General features: G+C 42.0%; 1 protein-coding gene across 22 annotated transcripts in view; it reads left to right on the top strand.

Moving 5' to 3' along the window:
• The first annotated feature begins 3022 nt into the window (after nucleotides 1–3022).
• LOC141735446 (CUGBP Elav-like family member 4) overlaps nucleotides 3023–22777 on the top strand; it is a 788748-nt gene continuing 768993 nt past the window's right edge. For all 22 annotated transcript variants that reach the window (XR_012584735.1, XR_012584727.1, XR_012584729.1 and 19 more), the window contains exon 1: nucleotides 3023–3662. Coding sequence is in view for 13 of the 22 variants with exons in the window: in XM_074568250.1 (XP_074424351.1) it covers nucleotides 3383–3662 (280 nt within the window). In the remaining 9 variants the exon portion in view is untranslated. The remainder of the gene's footprint in view (nucleotides 3663–22777) is intronic.

Genomic DNA, 22777 nt, shown 5'->3' on the forward strand with positions numbered 1-22777 from the left:
CTGGGGGAATATTCCCGGGGTCTTTCTTATTATTCCCTTTTCCATCCCTAGGCCTAGAATCCTTATTTCCCATTCTGAACAGAGTCTTTTCTTACACCCCTTCCTTTCGCTTCGTCCTTCTCCGGCTGCGCCCCTCGCGGGACTACAGAACCGCAGATACGGACTCCACACTCGCTTCGTACCGCAGTATGTCTCAGTCACTCACACACAAGTCTGTTAGAATGTCCCAACCACCAAGGCAATACTTTAACAGTCCAATTTTTCTTACCTTGGTCCATGCACGGAGTTGCCTGGTCATACTCTCTGCGCCTACTGCACCTATCCCTTTTCCCCCTGTGGTTCACAGAGTCTGCTGTCCAACTGGGTCTCGAGATCTTAGTCGATTCTTCCCGGAATCCCTGCCGACGATCCACAAGACCGTTGAAATCAACGGGACGCGTCTTCCCGTCCTTTGGTGACAGGGACTCCCAAGAAGATGACTTCTGCTCCCGGACGAGCCCCCAAATTGTGAGAAATAAGTTCCGGTCCAAATGAAATAGGCTCAGGCAGAATCCTCTGTGAAGCACATTTTTATTCATGTTCTTGCAAGAGCGGGTGACCTAGCAAGTAGGCACACTTCCAGTTCTTGAAACACACCTTTTTATTCCCTAATCCCGGCCAAATTTTTCCCTCCCCTGTTTCCCATTGGTTAGGTACTCCAGGGTTCACAGTCTGTCCGAGGTGCCTAAAATTCTTCCCGCATGTCCTGCCTCTGTTTACTTCTCTTTATGCTACACCTAAAGGGATTATCCGACTAGTTTATTTCCTTCCTTTTTGGTAACAAAAAAATTGCTCAATGTCATTAGCCCTGGTTAAATGTTTGACTACCCTCCTAGTCACTAATCCAGTAGGAATCAGTTTGTCCTTTTGTCTGTGTGATAAGAGATGTTCTACAAGCCTTTGCTGGAGCCTCTTTGTCTTAGTCATTCCCTTATCATGTCACCTCTGATGGAAACGGCTTTTCTCCTCTGCAAAAGCAATACCTGCCTTTCTTACAGTGTGTGCCCGGGAAGGGAAGACAGACACATCCCCTCCTTAGACCCCAATAAATAGCATGCCTGGTCAGACAGCAGACAATGCGAGGTGCCTGCCACCAGCCCGGCATTAGGCGTCTGACAGCAGCTGCCTCCCCATTAGTGGCGAAAGATATTTAAAGAGCTGTAAAAGGCAGGGAAGGCTGCTGGGGGCCGCGCTCGGGTGTCGCCCCCAGGTGCGGGCACCGGGGGAAGGGGGTGGGGATCCGGAGGGCCCGTGCCCAGGCTCGGTCCCCACCCCGCCGCTGCCCCCCCCCGCGGGGACCGTCGGTCGCCCAGGGGAGGGACGCAGCCCTGCTGTACCCCCACACACACCCCGGACCCCCCCCCCCCCCCCGGATCAGGCCCCCTTCGCGCTCGCGCTTGTCTCCTGGCAGGGGCGCTCGTTTAAGGCACGGGAGGACTCCCACTCAAAGGAGTAGTTGTAATAGCTGAGCTATCTGCATTGGGTTGTTTTTTGATGTTTTTAAAATTATTTTTATTTTTTAAGAGGGAGGGAGGGCAGGACACTGCCTTGCTGCTCTGTTATTAAACCAAAAGCTAAATAAAGTGAAAACTCCTACAAAGGTGCTGTAGTTTTGTTCCTTTTTTGTTTGTTTGTTTTTAAAACAGAAATAAAAATAATTTCCGGTCAATAAAACACGCAGGAACGTTGCAAATTTAAACTAATAGCCTCCCTCCTTCACGGCTGTCCCTTCCGTTTACAGTCACACGTGTTACCGGCACTCCCGGGGGACGGGCAGCCGGGGACAGCCAGCGACGCCGGGAACAATAGCTGGGAGCCCCCGCGGTGCCGGGGGGCGGCCCGGGCCGGGCGGAGGGGGGCTGCGGGCATCCCCAGGGTAGAGGAGATAGCCGTGAGACTTGTGGCTCAGCCTGACCACGGGGTGGTGGGGTTCAGGTAACTCGCAGGCTGCTCCGAGCCCGCCTGCTGGTGTTTCTCTGAGCTTCATCCCCACACAGTTTGCACGGGAAAGGGGAAGAGAAAAAAAAAAAAAAAAAAAAAAGAAAAATTGCTCTGCTCTGAGCACACGCAAAGCCTTGTTTTGTTACTGTTATTATTATTTGGGGGACAAGGGGGAGTTGTGTCCTTAATCTGAGCCTCCCTGCCCTCCCTACCCCTAGATGCTGTGAAAGGAGAGCTGATTTCATTTCCACCATACAGTACACTTTGTCTAGAGAGCATTGTTCGGACAAGCAATTCCTGATCCCTGATGACTACAAAATACGATTTATGTTTCCATCAGAGAGAGACAGAATATTCTGATGGCTTGAAAGTCGGGCAAGAAAATCTTATATAATCAATCCCTTTTCAATACACACACACCCCCACACATACACGCAGCTAGTATAGGAGATAACGCCCGCACCGATTGTATGTAAAATAAATATCATCAGCATGAAAATTAACAATAGTCATCTTGATATTTTTCATCTCTCTCCAAAGAACTACAGTAACACAGTTTGCACCTTTCCTAGCTTGATGTCATCATTATCATCATAATTTTTTAAAAAAAGAGCTTAAAGAGCATGCATTTTTTTTAGATGCAACAAGAACAGATATAGTAAAGAGAGCTTGTAACATCACAACCACAACAACAACAGCAGAAGCAACCTCTGAGCCCGAGGATTTGTCCGTATCTGAACTGCTTTTACTATCAATTGCAAAATCATAATAAGAGACATGATCATAATCAGAAGAAGTCAAAACACCTTGGGTTTGTTTCCCCTCTCAAATAAAAAGGCAGTTTTCCCGATGATCACTGAAATTATAATGACAGTGATTGATTGGAGGGCTTGCAAAGGAAAAGGAAAAAAAGATCATCATTGGTCCCCTTTGCTCACTTGGCACAATAGAAATTGACTGTCTCTCAAAGAGCCATGCACCTAGTGCTATTTATAGCCAGGGGCTGTATTGGAAGATACCATTAAGCTTCTCCTGGGCAGACAGACAGGGGTGTGGGTTGGATGGGAGGAGGGGGTTTAGCCAGAATAGAGGCAAAAGCAGTCCCCCACCTCCAGCTTCCCCAGCACACACACACATCCACACACTCACACCCCACCCCCTAGTCTGGCTGGGAATTTGAACTGATCCAGCCTGTTTAAACAGAAAGGACAGATCTTCAATGTTAAAAAAAAATAAAAAAAAAATCAGATCAGACACAGAAAGAGAGATGGAGAGGGAGGAAAGTGTGTGTGTGTGAGAGAGTGTGTGTGAAAGAGAGGGAGTGAGAGAGCGAGAGAGAGGGGGAGAGAGAGAGGGAGAGAGGGAAAAAGAAGAGGGGGAAAAAGGAAAGAATATTTTCTTTATGTATATAAAGATGGCCACGTTAGCAAACGGACAACCAGACAATACCAGCCTGAGTAGCAATCACAGCAACCCCAGCACCAACGGGCATATGAATGGATTAAATCATAGTCCCGGAAACCCATCCACCATCCCAATGAAGGACCACGATGCCATTAAGCTCTTTATTGGGCAGATCCCCCGTAACCTGGACGAGAAAGACCTCAAACCGCTCTTTGAGGAGTTCGGGAAGATCTATGAACTGACGGTGCTGAAGGACAGGTTCACTGGCATGCACAAAGGTGAGTTACCTCCTGAACTTTCCTGGGAGAGATCGGGAGAGGAAGGCAGGCTCCCTCTCCCTCTCTGGGTCTCTCTTTCTCTCTTTCCTTTTGATTTAATTTAATTTTATTTCATTTTTGGTTGGTCCGGGGGCAGAGGTGGCAGGCTGGGGGGGCAGGGAAAGAAATAATAGACCCTCCTGGAAAAAGAAGAGAGAGGCAAGGAAGGGAGTCATCTCCGTTTGGTTTATTTATTAGTATTTTTATTTCTTTCCCCCCTTTTTTGGGGGGTGAGATGCTTCCACTTGCGGAAGCCGGGGCGTCCAGGCGAGTGGACGAGCGGGCGGTGGGGCGGGCAGGAGCTGTCCGCACGCCTGTGGTGCTGAAAAGAGGAAGAGGATTTCTTTATGAATCTTTGGGAGCCGCACATTTTCCACCCGGGGGTGTATGTGTGTGTGTCCGTGCGTCTGTCCGTATGTTTGCGCGGAGCTGGGAAGACCCTATTTTACAATTGTTGTGTATCTGGCACCGGCGCCTTTTCTTTTTCTTTCTTTTTTTTCCTTTTTTTTTTATTTTTATTTTTATTTTTACTGTTGTTACAATTATTATTTGCAGTCCACTCCAAAGCCAGAGGCAGAGGAGAGTGAGTTGCTGTGGGTGGAGTATTTCATTTTGGTTTTGTTCAGCGTGGGAACAGGGATATAAACAACAATAAAAAAGCCTATCTATCTCAAGCGGAGGGGTGGTGGTGGTTGGTGGTGTATGAAAAATCACAACATATGTGTGTGTGTGTTGGAGAGAGTGAACTAGAAGGGATGGGTTGCAGTTTAATTCCAGAGGGGAGAAGTTTCCAAGCAGGCACATTCCAAGCACTACTTTAATGTGCCCAAAGTCCATCCCAGGAACTTTTTAGGTTTTCTTTAAAGGCAGTGGAGACATACTCCCCATGCGATGCCTCACTCGCTCCAGCTCTGCCCAATCCTTTCCCTGCTTAGCTTAGGCTCTCCGGAAGTGCATTTCAGATTAGATGATGCTGCGTTTTGGGGGTGGGGGAGGGTGTGTGTAGTGGGGGAGATATGCTCAGATCCTCAGGTAGGAAAGTAGGACTCGACTCGCAGGGAGGAAGTTGAAGATAATTTGCATGGTAGCCCTGCTTAGGAGCAGGAGAGACCCAGGAGTGAAGTGAGCCACTTTATTAACTCAGGTTCTGTATATATATGTGTGTGTGCATGTGTGTTTATTTCATTAGATATGTAGTTATGAAAAGAAGAGAAGAGAAGAGAGGAGAGGAGAGGAGAGGAGAGGAGAGGAGAGGAGAGGAGAGGAGAAGAGGAGAGGAGAGGAGAGGAGAAGAGAAGAGAAGAGAAGAGAAGAGAAGAGAAGAGAAGAGAAGAGAAGAGAAGAGAAGAGAAGAGAAGAGAAGAGAAGAGAAGAGAAGAGAAGAGAAGAGAAGAGAAGAAGAGAAAAGAAATCATAATTGATTGGGGTGTGACTCCAAATTTAGTGCAGGAGGAGAAAGGGTTTTGCAGGGGGCCATGGGGGAAGTGGAAGTTGCATCTGTTACAGGAGAGGTTCAGTAGCAGTGTCTACTCCAGACTGGTGGACTCCTGGCAGGGAGAGTCACTGGTAATGGCATTACTGGCTTCCCAGCTTTTCAGATGCCTTGGTGAGTTGTAAATCTTTAACTGCATGTTTAGCAGGCATCTCTTCCCCCTTCCCACTCACTCCCCTCCTTTCTTCCACCCTCAGGAAATGCAAATGAAAATATACCCTGACAGTGCAAAGTACCAGTTTCACACAGGCTAGAGAAAATGTTCAAGGCTCGGGGACTGGGGATTCAGTCCAAGTTATAGGATATTTATTCCTTCCTTTCTTGCCAGTCGCTCCAAACACCCTTCTCATATTTACAATGATCAGTGTAGACCTTTTGAACCTTGCTTTCTTTTCAGACTAGTTTCCTGGAAGCCACATCAAGGTCTGATGGGCATCATTTAAACATGACATCCATACTATAATAATTATTAATAATAACAATAAAAATAATAGTAAGAAGCACAGAGAAGGAAAGGTCCTGGGAGGTTTTGTCTAATAGATGAGGCATAGTAAGAGTAGGCACTGAGCTTGTGTGTGCACGCATGTGTTTGCAAAAATTATCTAAGGTTTCTGTAAAATAAAAATAATAACAATAAAAGCTGCACTGAAGATAATCATTTGACATAGTGTAGAGGAAATCTTTGATCTAACACCTCGATAAAGCATTTTTGTGGTGGAGGGAGGTTATTTTGATTTGTTTATGAGATTTTATTCTTTTGTTATGTTCTATCTTAAACCTGTAAATAATCAATCTATGAGCTAACTTTAATTTCTATTTCATAGATGTGAATTCTTCCTCTTTCAGTTCAGTTTTTCTTTTACTGTATGCCTGTATTCACAGAGACAAACTCAGGAAAGGGAGGAGGGAGGGAGAGAGAGAGGGATCATTTATCTTGCTTGGATGTGTTTAACACATATTCCTGAATTAAGCAAGATACTAACTTCATTTCCCTTCATTTCATTTCTGTTCTAAAGCTGCAAGTGAGGAAAAAAGCCAGGTGTGAAATCTTGTCACCTCATCAAACCAAATTGCATGAGTTCATCTTGAAAGAAACAGTCATTTTTAACCCCCTAGAAGTTTTGGACTTTGGAAGGAAAAATGATGATGATAATTGTTATTTCGCAGGCTAGGGTTTGAGTGAAGCTTCAATAGACACCGAGCTGCCAGCATTTCAGAGATCAGTTTTATTTAGTACATCTGAGAAGAGTTTGAACTCCTTTCTAACGATGCCACTGATTTATTAGCTAATCCTGATAAAAATGTGCCTCTGGCTACCTGGAAAAAAATTACTTTCTTGCCAGTAGTGATTAATTACTATTAAGTCAAAAAGGATGATGGGGCTTTGAAGGATGAGGATTGTGTTTGGCTTTTTTTTTATTATTTTATTTCATTTTATTTCATTTTTAATCTATATTTTTCTTTTCCCTTCTCTAAATGCAGTCATGTGAAGCATAGTATTCACTCACATCTCCTTATTTTGTCTTTGCTTTGCAGGCATAGGTGAAGAATTGCATAAAGATAGTCCAACTTGGCTCTCAGGGATAGGATTGGCAATATGAAACCCAAGATGCTTTCCATGAGTGATGCATAATGCTTATACATTAATTGATCCATCACTCTCAGTTGATTTCATTCCTAATCCAGGGGATGAGGCTGTGGCAGTGGTATACCCTTGAAGGGTTAATAGTGGGCTGTAGTTTATTTAAGTGGATGGAGAGCAAACCTTGTGTGTGGAGGGGGAGAAGGTGGGTTTGTGTTGGGAGGAGGGAAGAGACAGGAATTAGCTTAAAGTAAAAACACAGCAACCAGAGTAATTTCAGGTGTAAACCCATTGAAATGAGAGCACAGGATGTGTATTCTTGAAAATATTATGAAGAGATCCTACTGTGGTGCTCCTGTACAGCAGAAGGAAATTGAAAATTAAGAACCTGAAGATAAAGTACATGGCTATGCCCTCCTCCCAAAAAAACTATTGCAAAAGGAGAGCGAAGTCCCAGGTTCTTTCACCAGCAGCCCCAGCCGATACCAGGCCAGATACCAGGGAAGAGGCAGGGGAGCACAATTCTATTGCAGACATGCAAAGAGAGAAAAGGGTACAGGGAAGCAGCATGTGAGGGAAGGCGGGAAAGGCTTGCCAGATCCCTGAGAAAACAAGCTTTCATGGCACAAGCATAGCTGCTGCATATTTCCCCCATCCTCACTTCTCTCCACACAGGGCAGGAACAGGCTTCTGCTGTGGTACTTTGCTCTAGGGTTGGGAAGAGGCTGCATGCTGAGATCCTTGGGTAGAAAACTACCCAAGCTCAGCCCTGGGCTGAGCTGACCTACCCATGTGCTCACACATATGCACACACATATGCATGGAGTTAACTAATCACAATTGAACAATTTAGCAAGCCATTCATTCATAACTTCCCCCCTTCTTATCTAGCAGTGGAGTATACTTAAAGGCTGAGTTACTGGGAGACGTAAAGGTTAGTGCTCTCAGGACAGCCATATTATAATGCATTATCTTTGAAGTCATTTAAAGTCAATTTAAGTGGCATTTAGTATAATATTTATGAATTAATGTAATCTAAATATAGGACCGTCCCCATAGGTTTAAACAGCCTTTTTCTGTTGAAGCTTGCTTGTACCCATGGCCTGGAACGTGTTTTAATTTAAAGCACACAGGTCTCCATAATATTCTATTTAGGAAGTCAGAAGAAATCAACATTCCACACTTAACTGAGATTTACTGAAACACATGTGGGTGAGTGCACTTAAAGAGTGAAGATAGTCTGCAGTGGGAAAGCAAGAGTCTTCCATAGACCTGAGAGCTACAACATTCTTTCAACCCTTATTTGGGGGGGGGGGGAAAGCACACAATCCCCCAAACCTCCTGGAAATCCACCATTGCAGTCCCGTGGTTAGGATGGTGTTCCTACCTGACCTGAACCTCACTTGATAAGCATTCAGTGCAGCTAGAAAAATGCTGTATGAAAAAAATAGTTTAGTTCTTTTGCTGCTTTACCTTCTCAAAAGTATAAATAATTTAGAAATTTAAGACACCTCGGGGGTAGGTAAACAATGCTTCCATTCATTATACTCTGTTCTGTTTGATTACAAAGATAGATGATAGAAAAACTAAAACCTTGTTAAGTATGTTTATGAAAGTTTTGGATATCTCAGAAATTCAAAGGTGCAATGAAAATGAGCATTCAGTTAAGATGGTATATATGTATAAATGTATGGATTTGTGTGTGTGTATACATACAGAAAAAAGAGATGTATACACATTCATGCATATAGCCTTTGGGAAATGGAAATTTAGTAGAAAAGAAGCACAATGCAATACAGGTGCCGAATAAACTCCTCCCTAATTGAAACATAAGGCTTGCCTGGCTGAAAGCAACACATACAGCATTTAGCATGGTAGTAAACCAAACAAGTTTTAGGGAGGCAAATGCACAAAGAAACTGGAATAAAACAGAGGAGGCTTTATGCCTTAGATCTAAAGAACCACCCTTTAAAATAATCAAAATGCAATTGGATAGCTTGATGGAAGAGAGAAGAAAAAAAGCAACCTCCTGTACGTTATAATCTCCTGTACAGGTGAGCATGCATGTGTATTTGATAATTTCAAACAGATAGACCAGATGATTGCTTCATAAATTAGAGGGCTATATGTTAACTCTTTTTTCAGGGATCTGGACATGGATTCTGATTTCTAAAAGCAGCTGCAGCCAGTTATGATATTGTTACAGTTGTGTCAGCATTTCCAATGCAAACTCCAGTTTTCTGGGATCTCTCGCTTGGCTGTTAAGTTTTGCACTGAAAGCTGTTCTTCAGATAGCCCCACTACCATATCAACTAATCATCCTTACAAGAATGGATTTGTTTTAAAGTTACATAATGTGGAGAAAAGAAAGAAATTCAACTTTGTGTTTCTAGAGCTTTTGTTTCTTTTCTTGCCTTTCTCCAGGTTAGACTTATATTTTCTACACATTTATAGATGACTGGTTTTGTCTCTCAATATTTACATATACTGGTGCCCTTGGGCATTTTAGGGGAGGAAAAAAAGGTACTTCTTTTTTTCTTAAAAAAAATAAAATAGCGACAACAACCAAATTTCATAGCATTTACTTGGCCAAAAGAAGGTTTTAATTAAAGGGTGAATCAGGAGCTTACTATTTTCTGAAATATAACAATAGAAACAGGGGACAGTTTGTTTTTATTTTATTTTAATTTTTTCCTATATTCAGCCAGAAGAGATCAGGAATGTCAGCACTGAAGTAGGGGGAAAAATTAAGCATCCTTGTCACCTTGGATGAAAAGCGTGGTTCATCTGGTCCCGTATCCTGCATCGGCCAGTGGCCAGTGACACAGACAGGTCTTTATCAGAGGATTCAAATTGCATAGTATAATAAAAGCCAGGCAGCTGATGGAATAGTCTTTTGAAAGAAGTTGTCAGAGAGCATCTGGAAATTTTGCTCGGGTAAAGAGTGAGTGAGGCTGTAGAAAGTGCTCAACCGAAAAGTGGATTGTACCTGTCAAGGAGGGCAGGCAGAGGACTCCCTATGCACGGTGGTCAAGAGCTTGGGGCAGAAGGGGCTGGATGACCAAGGAGGGCCTACCCTAGCCTTAAGAGCTGGCAATATGCAGACACATTTTTCAGCAAGATGTCAGGGTGTTTTTTATCATGCATACCCCGTGTACATGCATACCAGCCGCACTGACCTGACAGACCATAATGAAGCTAAAGGAGCTGTTACTGTCCCTCCCATCAAGCAAGTGTGAACCAAGGTGGGTTTATGCCACAGGCACTAATGATTCCAAGGGAGAAAAAGTGGGGGAGATGACCTAGGCTGTTGGGACACTTACCTGCATTTAAAATAGAGAAAAAACCATCAGATGCCCAAAGACTCACGTAGGTGCTGGCTATAGCCTTACAATAATATTCCATAACAGCAGGATGCTGCAGAGCTCAGAATGACCTGTCCACCAAGTGCTGTTTGGTTTCTGCCCCATAAGAGTTTGCACTAAGCAGGTGAGGTGTTAAGTGAGCTAAGCTGAATCCCAGCCTTAACAAACAGGCTGGTGTTTCATTAATCCCAGCATCATCTTTACTTAGGGAGCAAAGGCCTGTTGCCTGTTTGCTGGGCAGAAGTCAGTGAGACTTTTGCCATCACTTCAGTGGGTTCACATTTGGAAATCCTGGTGCGGGCTTGCACTTACTTGATGTTTCATATTCCCTTTAAAATTATGGATTGTGGATTTACACAGCAAACCACAACACTTGCAGCTAATGCTACCAACTTCTAGGCTTGCTGGCTTGTCCTTTAAATAGCTTGCTTTCTTTAAGTGAAACTAAAACTAAAACAAAGCTGAGGAACTGACAAAAATCAGACCCCTGCCACATTTCTCATTCACTCAACTGTTCCACCAATGCCCAGATGACTGTTCCTGGGGTTTGTCATGGCGGACTGACCCTTATGTATTAAAATCTGCAGTGGAAAAAGGGAATAATAATAACCATGGCGAGCTAAAGTTATGGCTTTTCTTCCACCGTTGCTTTACTGACTGAGCTGGGGTATATATTATAGGGGCCTCTCTCTCTGTAACTCCTGAAGATGCATCATCACATTTTGGGGATTGCAGGATCTATTGAATCACTTTGTCTGTGCTGCAGTGCTTGGTGTGGGCTGGAGTCAGAATGTCACCACAGATATTGCATTTGTTTGCTTTTGTCACTGTGAGCCACAGCCTGAATGCACACACATGTGAATGCAGCTTTTAATGTGCATTCATTATGTCCAACTGACATCCCCTCGATGGAAGAGAGGGCTTATTATTGTCGGTCCTTAAAATAAAGATGGATGAGAGCTTTAAACCTCTCAAATGAAGTGCCTTACCATACGTAGTAGCTAAAAATAAATCATATACGTCCATCTATTCCATGTAAATGAAAGGCAAGACATATAGATGTCTTAAGTTTGTCAAGCAGAAGCAGCCAAAAATATTGATCGAGGCAAGGGGGAAAAATTGATAATGAACTGGACTCCAAGAAGACTTTAATTGACAGTGACTTCTGTGAATCAGCTTTGGACAGTATATATAAACTGACCAGGATGTAACTTTATTGCAATGCACTCTCCTTTAATTAATTGTCACCTTTGTTAAGACTGGCTACAGATCAAAGGTTTAAAGTTACTTAACAGGCTCTTAGACACAAACCCTTCAGGTGCATTAGAAATATCCAACAGCTCAGCCAATGAGGCATGCAGATTTTGATCTACCTCACCCGTATCTGTTTATTTCTCCCTCCTTTGTTGAACATGGACAATCATTGTTTAACATTAACTATTTCATAGATGGCTTTATTGGCAATGTTGATGCTTCCAGGGATATATAGTTGCTGGTGAGAGGGGCCTTTGCTGTTAGGCCTCTCAAAGTATTTTGGCACCAGAGAGTTGATTACGGTTTGATAGACCAAGGTGCAGGGCAGACACAGTTTGTAATGCAGGCTATTCTTTCCCTTTTACCTGGTTGAGGTCTGTAATTTCCTTATATAAGTCTGGAAAATATAAAAAGACATAGTTTGCATGAAAGGTGCATCCAAGAATGAACTTTTATGTGAAATGTGCAGAGAGATAGAAGTGTGCCTGCCATGTTTGTATATCACACACACATGCAACCATTTATTATATGTGCATATTAATGAAAACATGCATTCAGTAGAGACAGGCTGATATAGGTCTCTAAATAATTCCTTTCTAAAAGACAGTACAGAGATCACACTCTTGCGTGAAAGTGGCAGGTGACTTAACAGGCTGTTCCTGGAATTATATGCAGAGTTTAATATGATACATAGCTGTTTGTTCATTATACTAATTTAATGATACAGTCACACTTAATTAATCCATCTCTGTTTTATTTGTGCATTGTGTCTGAGTCTCCAAAATACTTTTAGAGGCAACCCAGCTGACTTCCCAATGTGCTGGGGCAGATAACTCTGGACATAAAGCTTCTTCAAACAGAATAAAAATGGAGCTTTGCAGACACAGTTGGTCTGATGATATCTGACCGCATATTTGGCCTGTTTCTAATTCAAATGCCTGTGTATATAATACACAGAGACTGTGTATGCACGCACGTATCGAAAGGGCAGACTTACATTTGCACATAGTTCCTCTCCTTTTCAGTCCCTAAGGATAGATTCGCATCACATAATACGCATCACTCACTGCAAATGCACATAAATATCTTTGTCAGATTCAGTAGCTTCTTGCAGGTAGATGTATAAAGCAGCATCAGCCTAATAATATCCCTATAAAACAGTGCTTCCTTCCTAGGATGCAGAGGGATGAAGGTTATCAGAAGATCAAAAGAAAGAAGTACTTGTAGAAATCCCCTGATTATGTTTCCTCTCTATAATGCTCTAATTCACTATTTGATCAATTGTAAAAAGGCCAATGCTTTAGGAGGGGAAAAAAAGAGTATTTGGTTGCTAGATGCTTGAGGGTGAGTGAAAATCACACCTAAAATTATATGTAGCAATACAGTAATGAGCTTGTTAATACTTCTTTAAGGAATCTGACAGCCCTATAGGAGAGATTCAGTTCTGTGAGCAAATGTCACAATATAGATATTGCTTATTAAGACTGTCAATAGCCTAGTTGACCAATCTAACCAGAGACTGTATAACGTACCTGCTGTTAACAGACAGGGAGGAGAACTATGAAGAATTTACAGAATTGCCCACATGTAATATTAATAATATTGATTGATTCTAATAATATAATAAGGTAAAGATGCATTTCTTTGAAATGGCGCGTGGGGGGGTGGGGAGAGAGGGAGATACCTTTACTGAGTATATTGAATTGGCTTGCACCACTTTGAAAGCTAACCCAGAGACAACTCAGTTTTCTTGCCTCTTACAGGCAGGGCTCTGTTCCTTGCCCATTATTTCACATGACCCAGACAGAAAAATGAGATACATCTTTCTCTAGGATCGGGTCTTTGCCTGGAAGCAGCAGAGAAGCCAGAGACCTGAGAAACTCAGAGCAGCCAGGGCCACTTTGATCAACCAGTTCAGTCCCTGTCAGAACAGGATTAATCCCAGAGAGCTATTTTTCAACACAGCAATGCAATGAAAGCACTTGATTTATTTTATTTTTTCACTCCTTTAGCAGCATTTAATAAATGGGGGGAAAAAGAGGGTGGAAGTAACATATATTCTATGATATGCATAATCTATTATTGATGGGATAGGATTTTGCAGAGCAGCTACAAACCTGCTCCAAAGTCATCAGGAAAACTCTACCTTGCCTGCAGCAGTGTTTGGATTGGGCCCTAAATTACGGGCAGTTCTGCTAGATACCCGATAATATGCAATGTGACTGCCTTAAGGTTGTTAACTCATCTAAATACAGATACACAGACCTGCTTGCTTCTGAATTTCCTAACTACTCCCTCTTCAGCAATAGGCTGCCTTATCTAGGTATGCTAGTTCACTCCTTCTGCTATACTGTTCAGCTTCAGTGTCTTGTTCCAGTTTCCATATGGTAGTTTCAAGATGGTTTGCATTTCATTATGCCTTTTTTCAGTTTACAGGGTGAGTGCTTTTCTTTTGTGAGCATTTAATTGCTTTTAAAAGTGATTTATTTGATCGCATTCCATCTTCAATAATACATGTATGAGGATGCAATTTTTCACCCTCTTTTATAAATACATATTGTTGTTCAGTTATGCTATTCTGTGGGTTTTGTTCTGTTTTGTGCATTTGGAGGGAGTCTGGTAATTTTTTTGCTTTGTTTTCCTTCTCCCTATCTTTTTTATTATGTTTTGTGTTTTTTTTTCTTTTAAGAAAAAGAAATCTCATTCAAGATACGGGGAATAAATGAGAAAAGTAGGAGTGGAAGTGAGGAATGGGCAAGACAACCAACGAAAATCCTTTGGCAAAGTCTTTAAAAGCATACGATTGCTGCATATTTATTTGCAAGAGTCTGGATCCAGCCAATTTTGATACCAAAGAAAAGAGTATCTTACAAAATATTTAACTCCAAGTTTAGTCATAGATGGAAATGAGAAAAAAAAAAGGCATAGAAACACTGGAAGGAAATTAACATAAAGATCTTGCAAAAGATAAGGGTGATTGATAGAGTGGTGCTAGGTTTTAGATTCTACAATGGGTTAGTAAAAGTTAACACCAAATTAAACAAACAAATAAATAAACAAGAAAATCAAGCATTGCCATTCCTTCTGGATTATTTGCTAGTGGCTAATACACCTCAGAGATGTCCCTTTTAAATTGCTGTCTGTGCCTGCAGCTTCATTCAAAGGAAGGGCATTATCTGTTGGGTGAGGGCAGTCAGTGAGGATGCCTGGGTTCTAATCACAATGTGAATAATTACTCAGTAACACTCTCTGATGGAGTCACTTAAACTCGGTGCCTTCAGGCTTGATCTGAAACCTGTTGAATCAATGGAAAGATTCCCATTGGCTCCAGTGAGCTATTGATCTTTCATTTCCCCATCTGCAATATTAGGCCAGTTGTATTTTATTTTATTTTATTTTATTTTATTTTATTTTATTTTATTTTATTTTATTTTATTTTATTTTATTTTATTTTATTTAGGAGGGAGAAGTTAATGGCATAAATCTTACATTTATTTTTTCTCAGTAAATGTTTTGGTGCATCTCTGATGACAGATGTGTTACATCAGAGCCCCTTTCAGTGCAGATCAGGAAAACATGCTTTCAAAAAACACATGGTGGAGAGGTGGAAAGTTAGCTTTGCTCATTTCACTTGTAAATGCATATTTGTCCCTGCTTTGCTAAGAAAGGGTCAATGGCAATTTTGCCAGTTTTCTTTGTGTGAGTAGGATTCAGCCTATGATATTCTCTGTCTACTGGAATATCATCATTCACTGATTCAGGATCTTGATTGTTTATTTTTTTTTCTTCTTTTAGTGAATCACATATATACTCTTCATTGTTATGGCAACTGAGGGAGCTGCAAAGCTCAAGGATTTAATGAAGGGCTGCATCCCACCTTTCTTCTCTAAGGCCTGATCCAAACCTATTTTTCGCAATATGATTTGGATCAAGCGGAAGGTATCTGCCTTCACCGGATCAGTAAAAAGAGCAAGTTCGCTCTAGACAAGTGTATTCCCGCCCTCAGTATGGGCAGATGGAACTGGCAGTCGTTGTCCATTTGCTGAGGACCGACTCAACACTCTCTGAAGTCAATAGTTAGACTCTGACCCAGCCTCACAAACAACAGACAGACACAGCATCCTTAAGCAGGGATGTGAACATCCCTGACTTTGGCAGAGCAAGGTAGTCCAGAAGGGAGTTTTCATTGCTACTACCCAAGAAGTAGCTTATTGTGGGGAATAAACAAGATTCCAGTGACCTCGAGTATCCAGTCACAACAAAATTAATTTAGAAACTTTTTCATTTAAAAGGATGGTTTCAGGTGATCTCCTACAGTGAAGATCTCACAACCAAATGAATCAGGCTCCCTTTTTTTTTTTTATTTTTCCGGTTACAGTTTTAGTTAGTTCATCAATAGCAATGTATGTGGGGGTTTTTTGTGTGTGTTTCCATCCCATCTGTGCTTACGTCTTATGAAATACATGGAGGAGCTGGAGTGTGCATGTGTGTATGTGTGTTTGTAGAGTCGATTATGTAACCCCTAGTCTATTTGAAATCATCACAGTGCACTCAAGTCAATGATATTCTGTCAAAGGCAGAGAGGAAGCATGAGTGCAGTGTAAGTGTGTGAACGTGATGCTGTTTGATTGCCTGAAATCCAACTAAGTCTCAGTTTCAAAGGCTCGGGGGCAGCAGGGAAAGTATTTGTTTAATTATTTATATATTTACTCAGCTTTACTGACAGTGTTTGCAGATGTGGGGAAAAAAAATTGAAGATGGAATGTTGGGTTCTTGCTTGGAGGGGAACGTATGTTGTATTAGCCTCAATCTGTTCTCCCATATAACGGCTGCTTTGTGCTGTTAAATGATCATTTGTTACCGACCAGCTCATTGAAAAAGGCCAGAGAGGTGCTGGTAGAATTAGATTTTATGAGTTTATTCATAAAAGGCGTTGCACAATAGGATAGGTGTGTCATTCCCCTGTCTTCTCCTCTACGCTGATCCAGGGACAGGACTTCTGGCAGCAGCTTTTTAATCAAAAAGGAAATAGCCGAGCCACTAGCGAGCCCAGTGACCCTGCTCCTTGCTACCCAGCAAAAGACATCTGTCTGATTGCCAGGTGAGCGGCTCTCTCCCCGGGCTCGGTTCTCCATCCCTGGCCCCTGCGTTTGCTTTCCAAGTGCTGCACCTGGGCTCTTGCTGGCTGGGTTTGCATCCAAGACTAGCTCCTCATCCTCCCTTCCCAAGCTTCCTCCCCTGGTTGCAGGGGCAAGCGTGGGTGTGTGGACCACAAACTCGGACCTCTCCCCAGGGTCAGGTCCCTTCCCCAGGTGCTGCTCCAGGCTCTCTGCCCATTTCCCACAATGTTCTTCTCAGCCTACCTGTGCTCATGAGTTGTTTATTTTCCATAGTCAACCTCTGATGCTACAGACCTGTTTCCCCAACTCTTGCCATCACTTTTCGCACTCCTCTTCCCTCGGTTCATCTCTGCACTGCCGTTTTGCCCTAGTGCTGTTACTGGCTGTCACCCCTGTAGAGAGCACTTCACCGGTTCATGTCGCGAGTCACAACTCTGATTCTCTCAGACCACGTTAACTATCTCTCCTCTTTCTCAGCTCTTCCCTGAACAGGGTTTGGGAAAAGGGAGCCATACTGACCAAGTATTTAAAAAAAAAAAAGCCATGGGTAGTAGCAGAAAGAACTGCACCCACAAAGTATACACACACACACAGATACACAAACATAAGTATTTCTGTACGTAAAGTACTGAGAGAGTAGACAGAAAAGGTGTTTTTTTCTTTTGAGGTTCAAAGCTTAAAATTATGCGGTTTCAAAGATTAAAAAAACCCAAACAGTGCAATAAGTCTATAATTTCACAAAGGTAATTGCACCTTTTTTTTTATTTTACTTTTCTTGTTTCATTAAATCAGCAGCAGATTTCTCACACCTGAACAAAAATCCTGCATACATTTTCCTTTGAATTCTTAAAATTGCGATCTTGTTCTTAACTATTCCTGGCAGCCCCTTTTGGGACTATAGTTCAGCTTCTAGCAAAAATATTTTTCCCTGCTGTTTTGAAACATAACTACCCCTCAGCTCCAGGACCCTTCTCTAGCAATTCCAAATTAAAGCAAGAAAGAAAAATAAGCCTTTGATGTAGTGCTGCATAAGAGTCTTCTTCATTCAGAGGTAGGTAGGAAGGGATTAAGAACCTATTTCTAGCCTAGTCCTCTTACTAACCTTCTGTGTCCTGCCAGATCCCATTCCTAGACCTCGCTCTTCCTCAGTTTGCAATGTGTAAAGAGGAATTTATGATATCCAGCTTTGCAAAGAGCTTTGTGTGTATTTAAGGTAGAAGTCATGCTGTAGCTTTAGCGGTGATGGTCTAAGGATATAAATGAGACAACATTTCTAAGGAGAGGTAATATCTTTTATTAGTCCAGCTGATATAGCTGGGAAAAAAACGACAGACTTACTTTCTTGTGTGCCTGAAAGCTTGTCTATTTTTTTCCAACTATATCTGTTGGTCTCATTTGAGGTGTAAAGCATGTAGGCTGAATATTTAGGCCTGGTTTTTGTCTGTGTTGAGGGATTAAACATTTCCTCACCTGGGTGGCCAGGGGAAAAGCAGCCTGGGTTGGTGTCCCCTTCTGTAATCTTCTGTGATCAGCAGCAGTGGCCATCTCACAGGCGTTAAGAGGTGCAGAGAAACACTGACAGCCCCTATTTTCTGATCCTGGAGATGTCTTCTCTTTTTGCTGTTCTACTTCCTTATGAAGCACTGCATGCCCTCTCCTCACGCCTGTGACTGTGATTTATTTATAAAATTGCTGCATGTATGTGTGTGTGTGTGTGTGTGGGCAACCACACAAACATCCCCAAGCTGCTGAGGAAACTGATGAGCATTTTCTAATGTATTTAGCAAGTAATAATGCAAACCACAGGCAAAAAGTACAGTGAGGAGAACAGGTAAAATACTTAATCCAAGGAAGACTTTGGAAGGAAGGGATTTTTCCCTCAGCTATGAATAAATTGCAGCCCCCTCCATGTCTGGGAGAAGCGTTTTGGGGTTTTTTGTTTGATTTCATAAAGCACAGCTGAAAATACTGAGCAGCTGAAAAGAATCCAGAAGCATGTAGCAGGTTTTCAGACGTGGCAAAATCCTACTTGTATGCATAAGGCAGCAGTAGTCAGAGGACAGCTATTACTTATGCTTGGCTTTACTACCAGGGAAAGCATTGGATCATCTATTCAGATCAGGATAGTCAGCTATGCCAAAGGTTTAATCAAATATTAAACATGGTCAGTAAAGTTAAACCAACGTTGGATGTGCTTCTTTTCAAGCAAGCACTCTAAGAGGGGAAAGTTTTCTCCCATCTCCCCAATTGGGATTTTTTGTGGCTGGAGGGACCCTTTTTTCAGACAGGGACCCACATTGGTGTATGTCCAGGTAAATACATGTGCATGTGGGGGTTTGCACGTGTCTCTTACCCTGTCAAGTAGAGACTGAGTTGTTTTTTTCCCGCAAGTTCACATCTTTCTCACAGATTGTTTCCCGTACGCTTCTAATCATGCACCCCATACGCTTTTCTGTGTCCATCTGTTCCTCTCCAAACACAATGCCTTCTCTTTCTCGCTCCCTCTCATAATCCATTCAACTGAGTTAGAAAGGTGCATGCATCTAGATGTGTGTGTGTGTGTATTTGCAAACCTGTGCAGGTAGATGCACATATCTCGCTGATTATTGACAAATAATACATGTACAAAGAGACATCTGCCTCCTTCCTATGTACATTTAGACTGTATTTACACCCACCAGCCCTTATTTATTCTGACTGGGGGTACTCTAAGGTAGAACATTTTGCAGGGGAGTTATGGTTTACGATGTTACCTCTCCCTTCTATTATTCATTCTCTCTGATTGTTATCTAATCTCTCTTTGATTTTCCTGGTGCAGTTTAAGAGACAAAGTGAATTTTTATTAGATCATCAATATAATCTCCAGCTAATCAGCATCTGTGTGCATTACCATGCCCTCTTTGGCTTTTCATCTGTGTCCATAAATAATAAAAATAATAATCGGTGCTGTTTTTATGTGCGTGTGTGTGTTTGTGTGTTGGTATCAGGTGGAGAGTCATAGCTGCACTTTTTAATTTCAGCCAGCTTGTTTTAGCAACATTGGACCCAGCTTTGTGCAGATTGTCTTGACTATTGCCCAGATTAATTTCCTGGTGCCTAATGATTAAATCATGGAAACAATTAAAGCAGATGAATCCATACACATCTTCTCACAGCAACTGAACTTTGCTGTTAACTTGTATACACATTTCCATGGCATTATAGGCAACATGCCCAGTGCCAGTGGAGTGTGGAGCAGTTAACATATCCCCCTATATGGGTGTTTAACTTCAAAATTTGTAGTGTGTACTTGATACTTTTTCTTGGGTAGGAGGATAGTACATCGCATGTCTTTTAATGGGAAGCTCAGAGACCAGATTTTTGGCTTTTAATTGCTGATATTTTTCCACAGCTTGCTGTGTAGCACTTAGCCTGCCACTTACTTAGATCTGCAGATTTTGCAGAGTTGAGCTCCTATACATTTTTTTCTCTTTCCTTTCCAGCTCTGGAAGAAGAATGACAATAATTTTTCCTCATAAAGTAAGACTTGCACCATACTTTGAAATTCTCATCCTCTGTACAGCTGTCTTGTGCATTTTAAACAGAATCACTCTGCTTTCTCTTTAAAATTTGGCAGAGCAAGGCGATGGCAGTGCCTTTCTGTTAAGCAGGCAGACTTCATATTGGCTTCCCAGTGGCTTAGGGTGATACTTGCATCCGATATGCAAACTGTAGTGCTCGTGTCCCATCCTGCAGTGCCAGGATTAGTCCTTTCCGAGTTGTCCAAGACTGATCACAAACACTGTGACAGAGTTCAATCAGATACGACAAAGTTTTCAATAAAAAAGGCACATACACTCATGGTTAAATTTTAGACCAATGTACTAAACAACAACGAACCCCTTGGGAAAAGGCCTGTATCTCTTCCAGATGAAATGTTGTTATGGTATAGAGCTGTCCATCCAGCAAAGTGTGTGCTTAATTCATATTATGTAAAGCCTCTCAGAATGCAATAAGTTCTTAAAGCTGAGCAGGTGCTTAAATGCTTTGCTGGATCCCTGGAAATCTGCAGTTCAGATGAAATAATTAAGCGTAGGGGTGTTACAGAAGCCAAGTGAAAAGCATAATTCTGTGACTCAGAAATAACACTCCTTCATAGCTGTGGCAGAACACTGAAATCATGAAAGAAACACCATGTGCCCTGAATACCTTGCAGCATGGATCGGGCTAAGACCCTTCCTATATTTCAAAATATTTCCTTCGTTGTTTTTTTTTATGGACAGATTCTGATTAGATTTGACCTGGGAATGGGATTTGCTCTGAGCAAAGAGAAACACAGAATATTTTCAGTTCTCATCTTCAGTTTTCTTTTTTTATACCAAACCCTTTTCCCTGGCCCCTCGAGCTCCACTCCCTGTTTTGACAAACCAGCTCATTTATCAGATGGGAAAAAAGGAAGGGGGGAACAGGAATATTTTTGGTTGCTTCTGTTTTGCATGATATAATCCCCCTCTCTGCATAGCACCTCCATAAATAGGAGCTCCGATCTGAAACTGGTCACAGTTTATCGCACTCAGGACTAGACCAGATGATTGGGTCTTGAGTCTCTGTCAACCATTTAATAAAAAGACCAGAGTTTTACACCTTAGATAAAGTCGACACTTCGTAAAACATCTCTTGATTTTCCTGGATCCATTATTATTTTGCCTTTTAATTTTGGAGGTTTATTTGCATGTGTATTACTAGGCATCTCTTTATTGTTTCACGATTTATTTATGCCCTTTTGCCCCTCCTTACACCCCTTCTTGCTCAGCGTCCCCAAACCCAGCAGCTAAATCCCCTGGGCAGATATGAAATCAACATAATTCTCAGATAAAAATCTACCTTGAAGGATGAAGAGCATCCCCTGTTTGTAACTGGAAGGCATGAAAAAGAACACATCGCTTATCTGAATTTGCTGTTCATCCAAGCACTGTTTATGGAGATTTACAGTACCTTGCCTGTGCAAAGAGCTCTATTGAATAGTGAGTGCTGGAGGATTTTAGGTGGCAGTATTAGCTGCGGTTATTAAAAATGCATCGTAAGGCACAGGGTGGGAGATTAGTTGGATAGAAAGACCTATGAATGAAGGGTTAATTACATTCAAAGAGGCCATTGTATGGAGCAGAAGAGGCAATAGGTTTCTTTTCTTCAAAATTTACTAAATAGCCGGAAACACGGTTTGATGAATTTTAATGGGTTCTTTTCTGAATACTATGCATATTGTATCCGCTGACTGTAGGAAGTCAAAGTATTGTTGAAAGGAAGGGTATTGCCCTACTTTAGGTTTCACAGTTCAGTATTTAAAAAAATATTCTGCAACAAGCACTTTATTCAATATATATTTTTCTCCTCATTTAATTCCCCCTTCTTGCAAGCGGAAAAGACTTTCAGGATCTGTGAGCTCTCAATACCATAGATAATTCTACTGTTATATAACACGTGCTTTACATTTATTGAGCCATCTTGTGCCATCAAGATAAAGGAGGCCTTAGTATTTTTCCCTGCTTAGGAGCCATCTATGAAGACGTGGTGATGAATTCTGCTCTCAGTTATGCCCGTGTAAATCTAGAGAAATCGACTCCCGTGAATTTCTTCCAGGATTACTGTGATATAAATGAGATCAGGTTTTGTCCCAGTCTGGTGGGAGGAAGAAAGGAGAGAAAGAGTCGGAGTTTTCTTTTTTCCTTTGCAGTGTGCATAGGCTGGGATGGGATCATACGCCACACAACTCATCTCTGTGTGGGGTCTAGCAGGGGCAGCAGAAAAGCCAATCTATTTGACTCCGATGCAACACAAACAAGATATTCACATGTTAGAGAGAGTGGGTCATTTATCAATGCATCAGAAAACTTGACTGTAGCATCTTCATCATGCTGATTTGCGGCAAGCCAGCATCATCTTCCGCCTCAAAATCAAAGGGAAACTGAGGCAGGGCATGTAGTGAGCCTGTCTTAGAGCAGCTGTGTCTGGCTTCTGCCCATATTTTTACATCTACCTTCACTATGTTGAGGTTGCCCATCGCCTTAGTAACTTGAATTTTCTCTGCTGCTGCAGATAAAACAGTGCAGTTTTTCTTCTCCAACAGACCTAAACACAGTCTTGCAAAGTGTTAAGCCCTGACAGTTCCTGCTGGCGTTACAATACCTGTATATAAATATTGCACTTTTACACCAGTACGGCTATGCCCACCCTCCAGGGTCTATTGGGATAATGTTTTCCGTAACAAGGTGGAGTTACGCTGG

This window comes from Larus michahellis, chromosome W, assembly GCF_964199755.1.
Source record: "Larus michahellis chromosome W, bLarMic1.1, whole genome shotgun sequence".
Lineage (NCBI taxonomy): Eukaryota > Metazoa > Chordata > Aves > Charadriiformes > Laridae > Larus > Larus michahellis.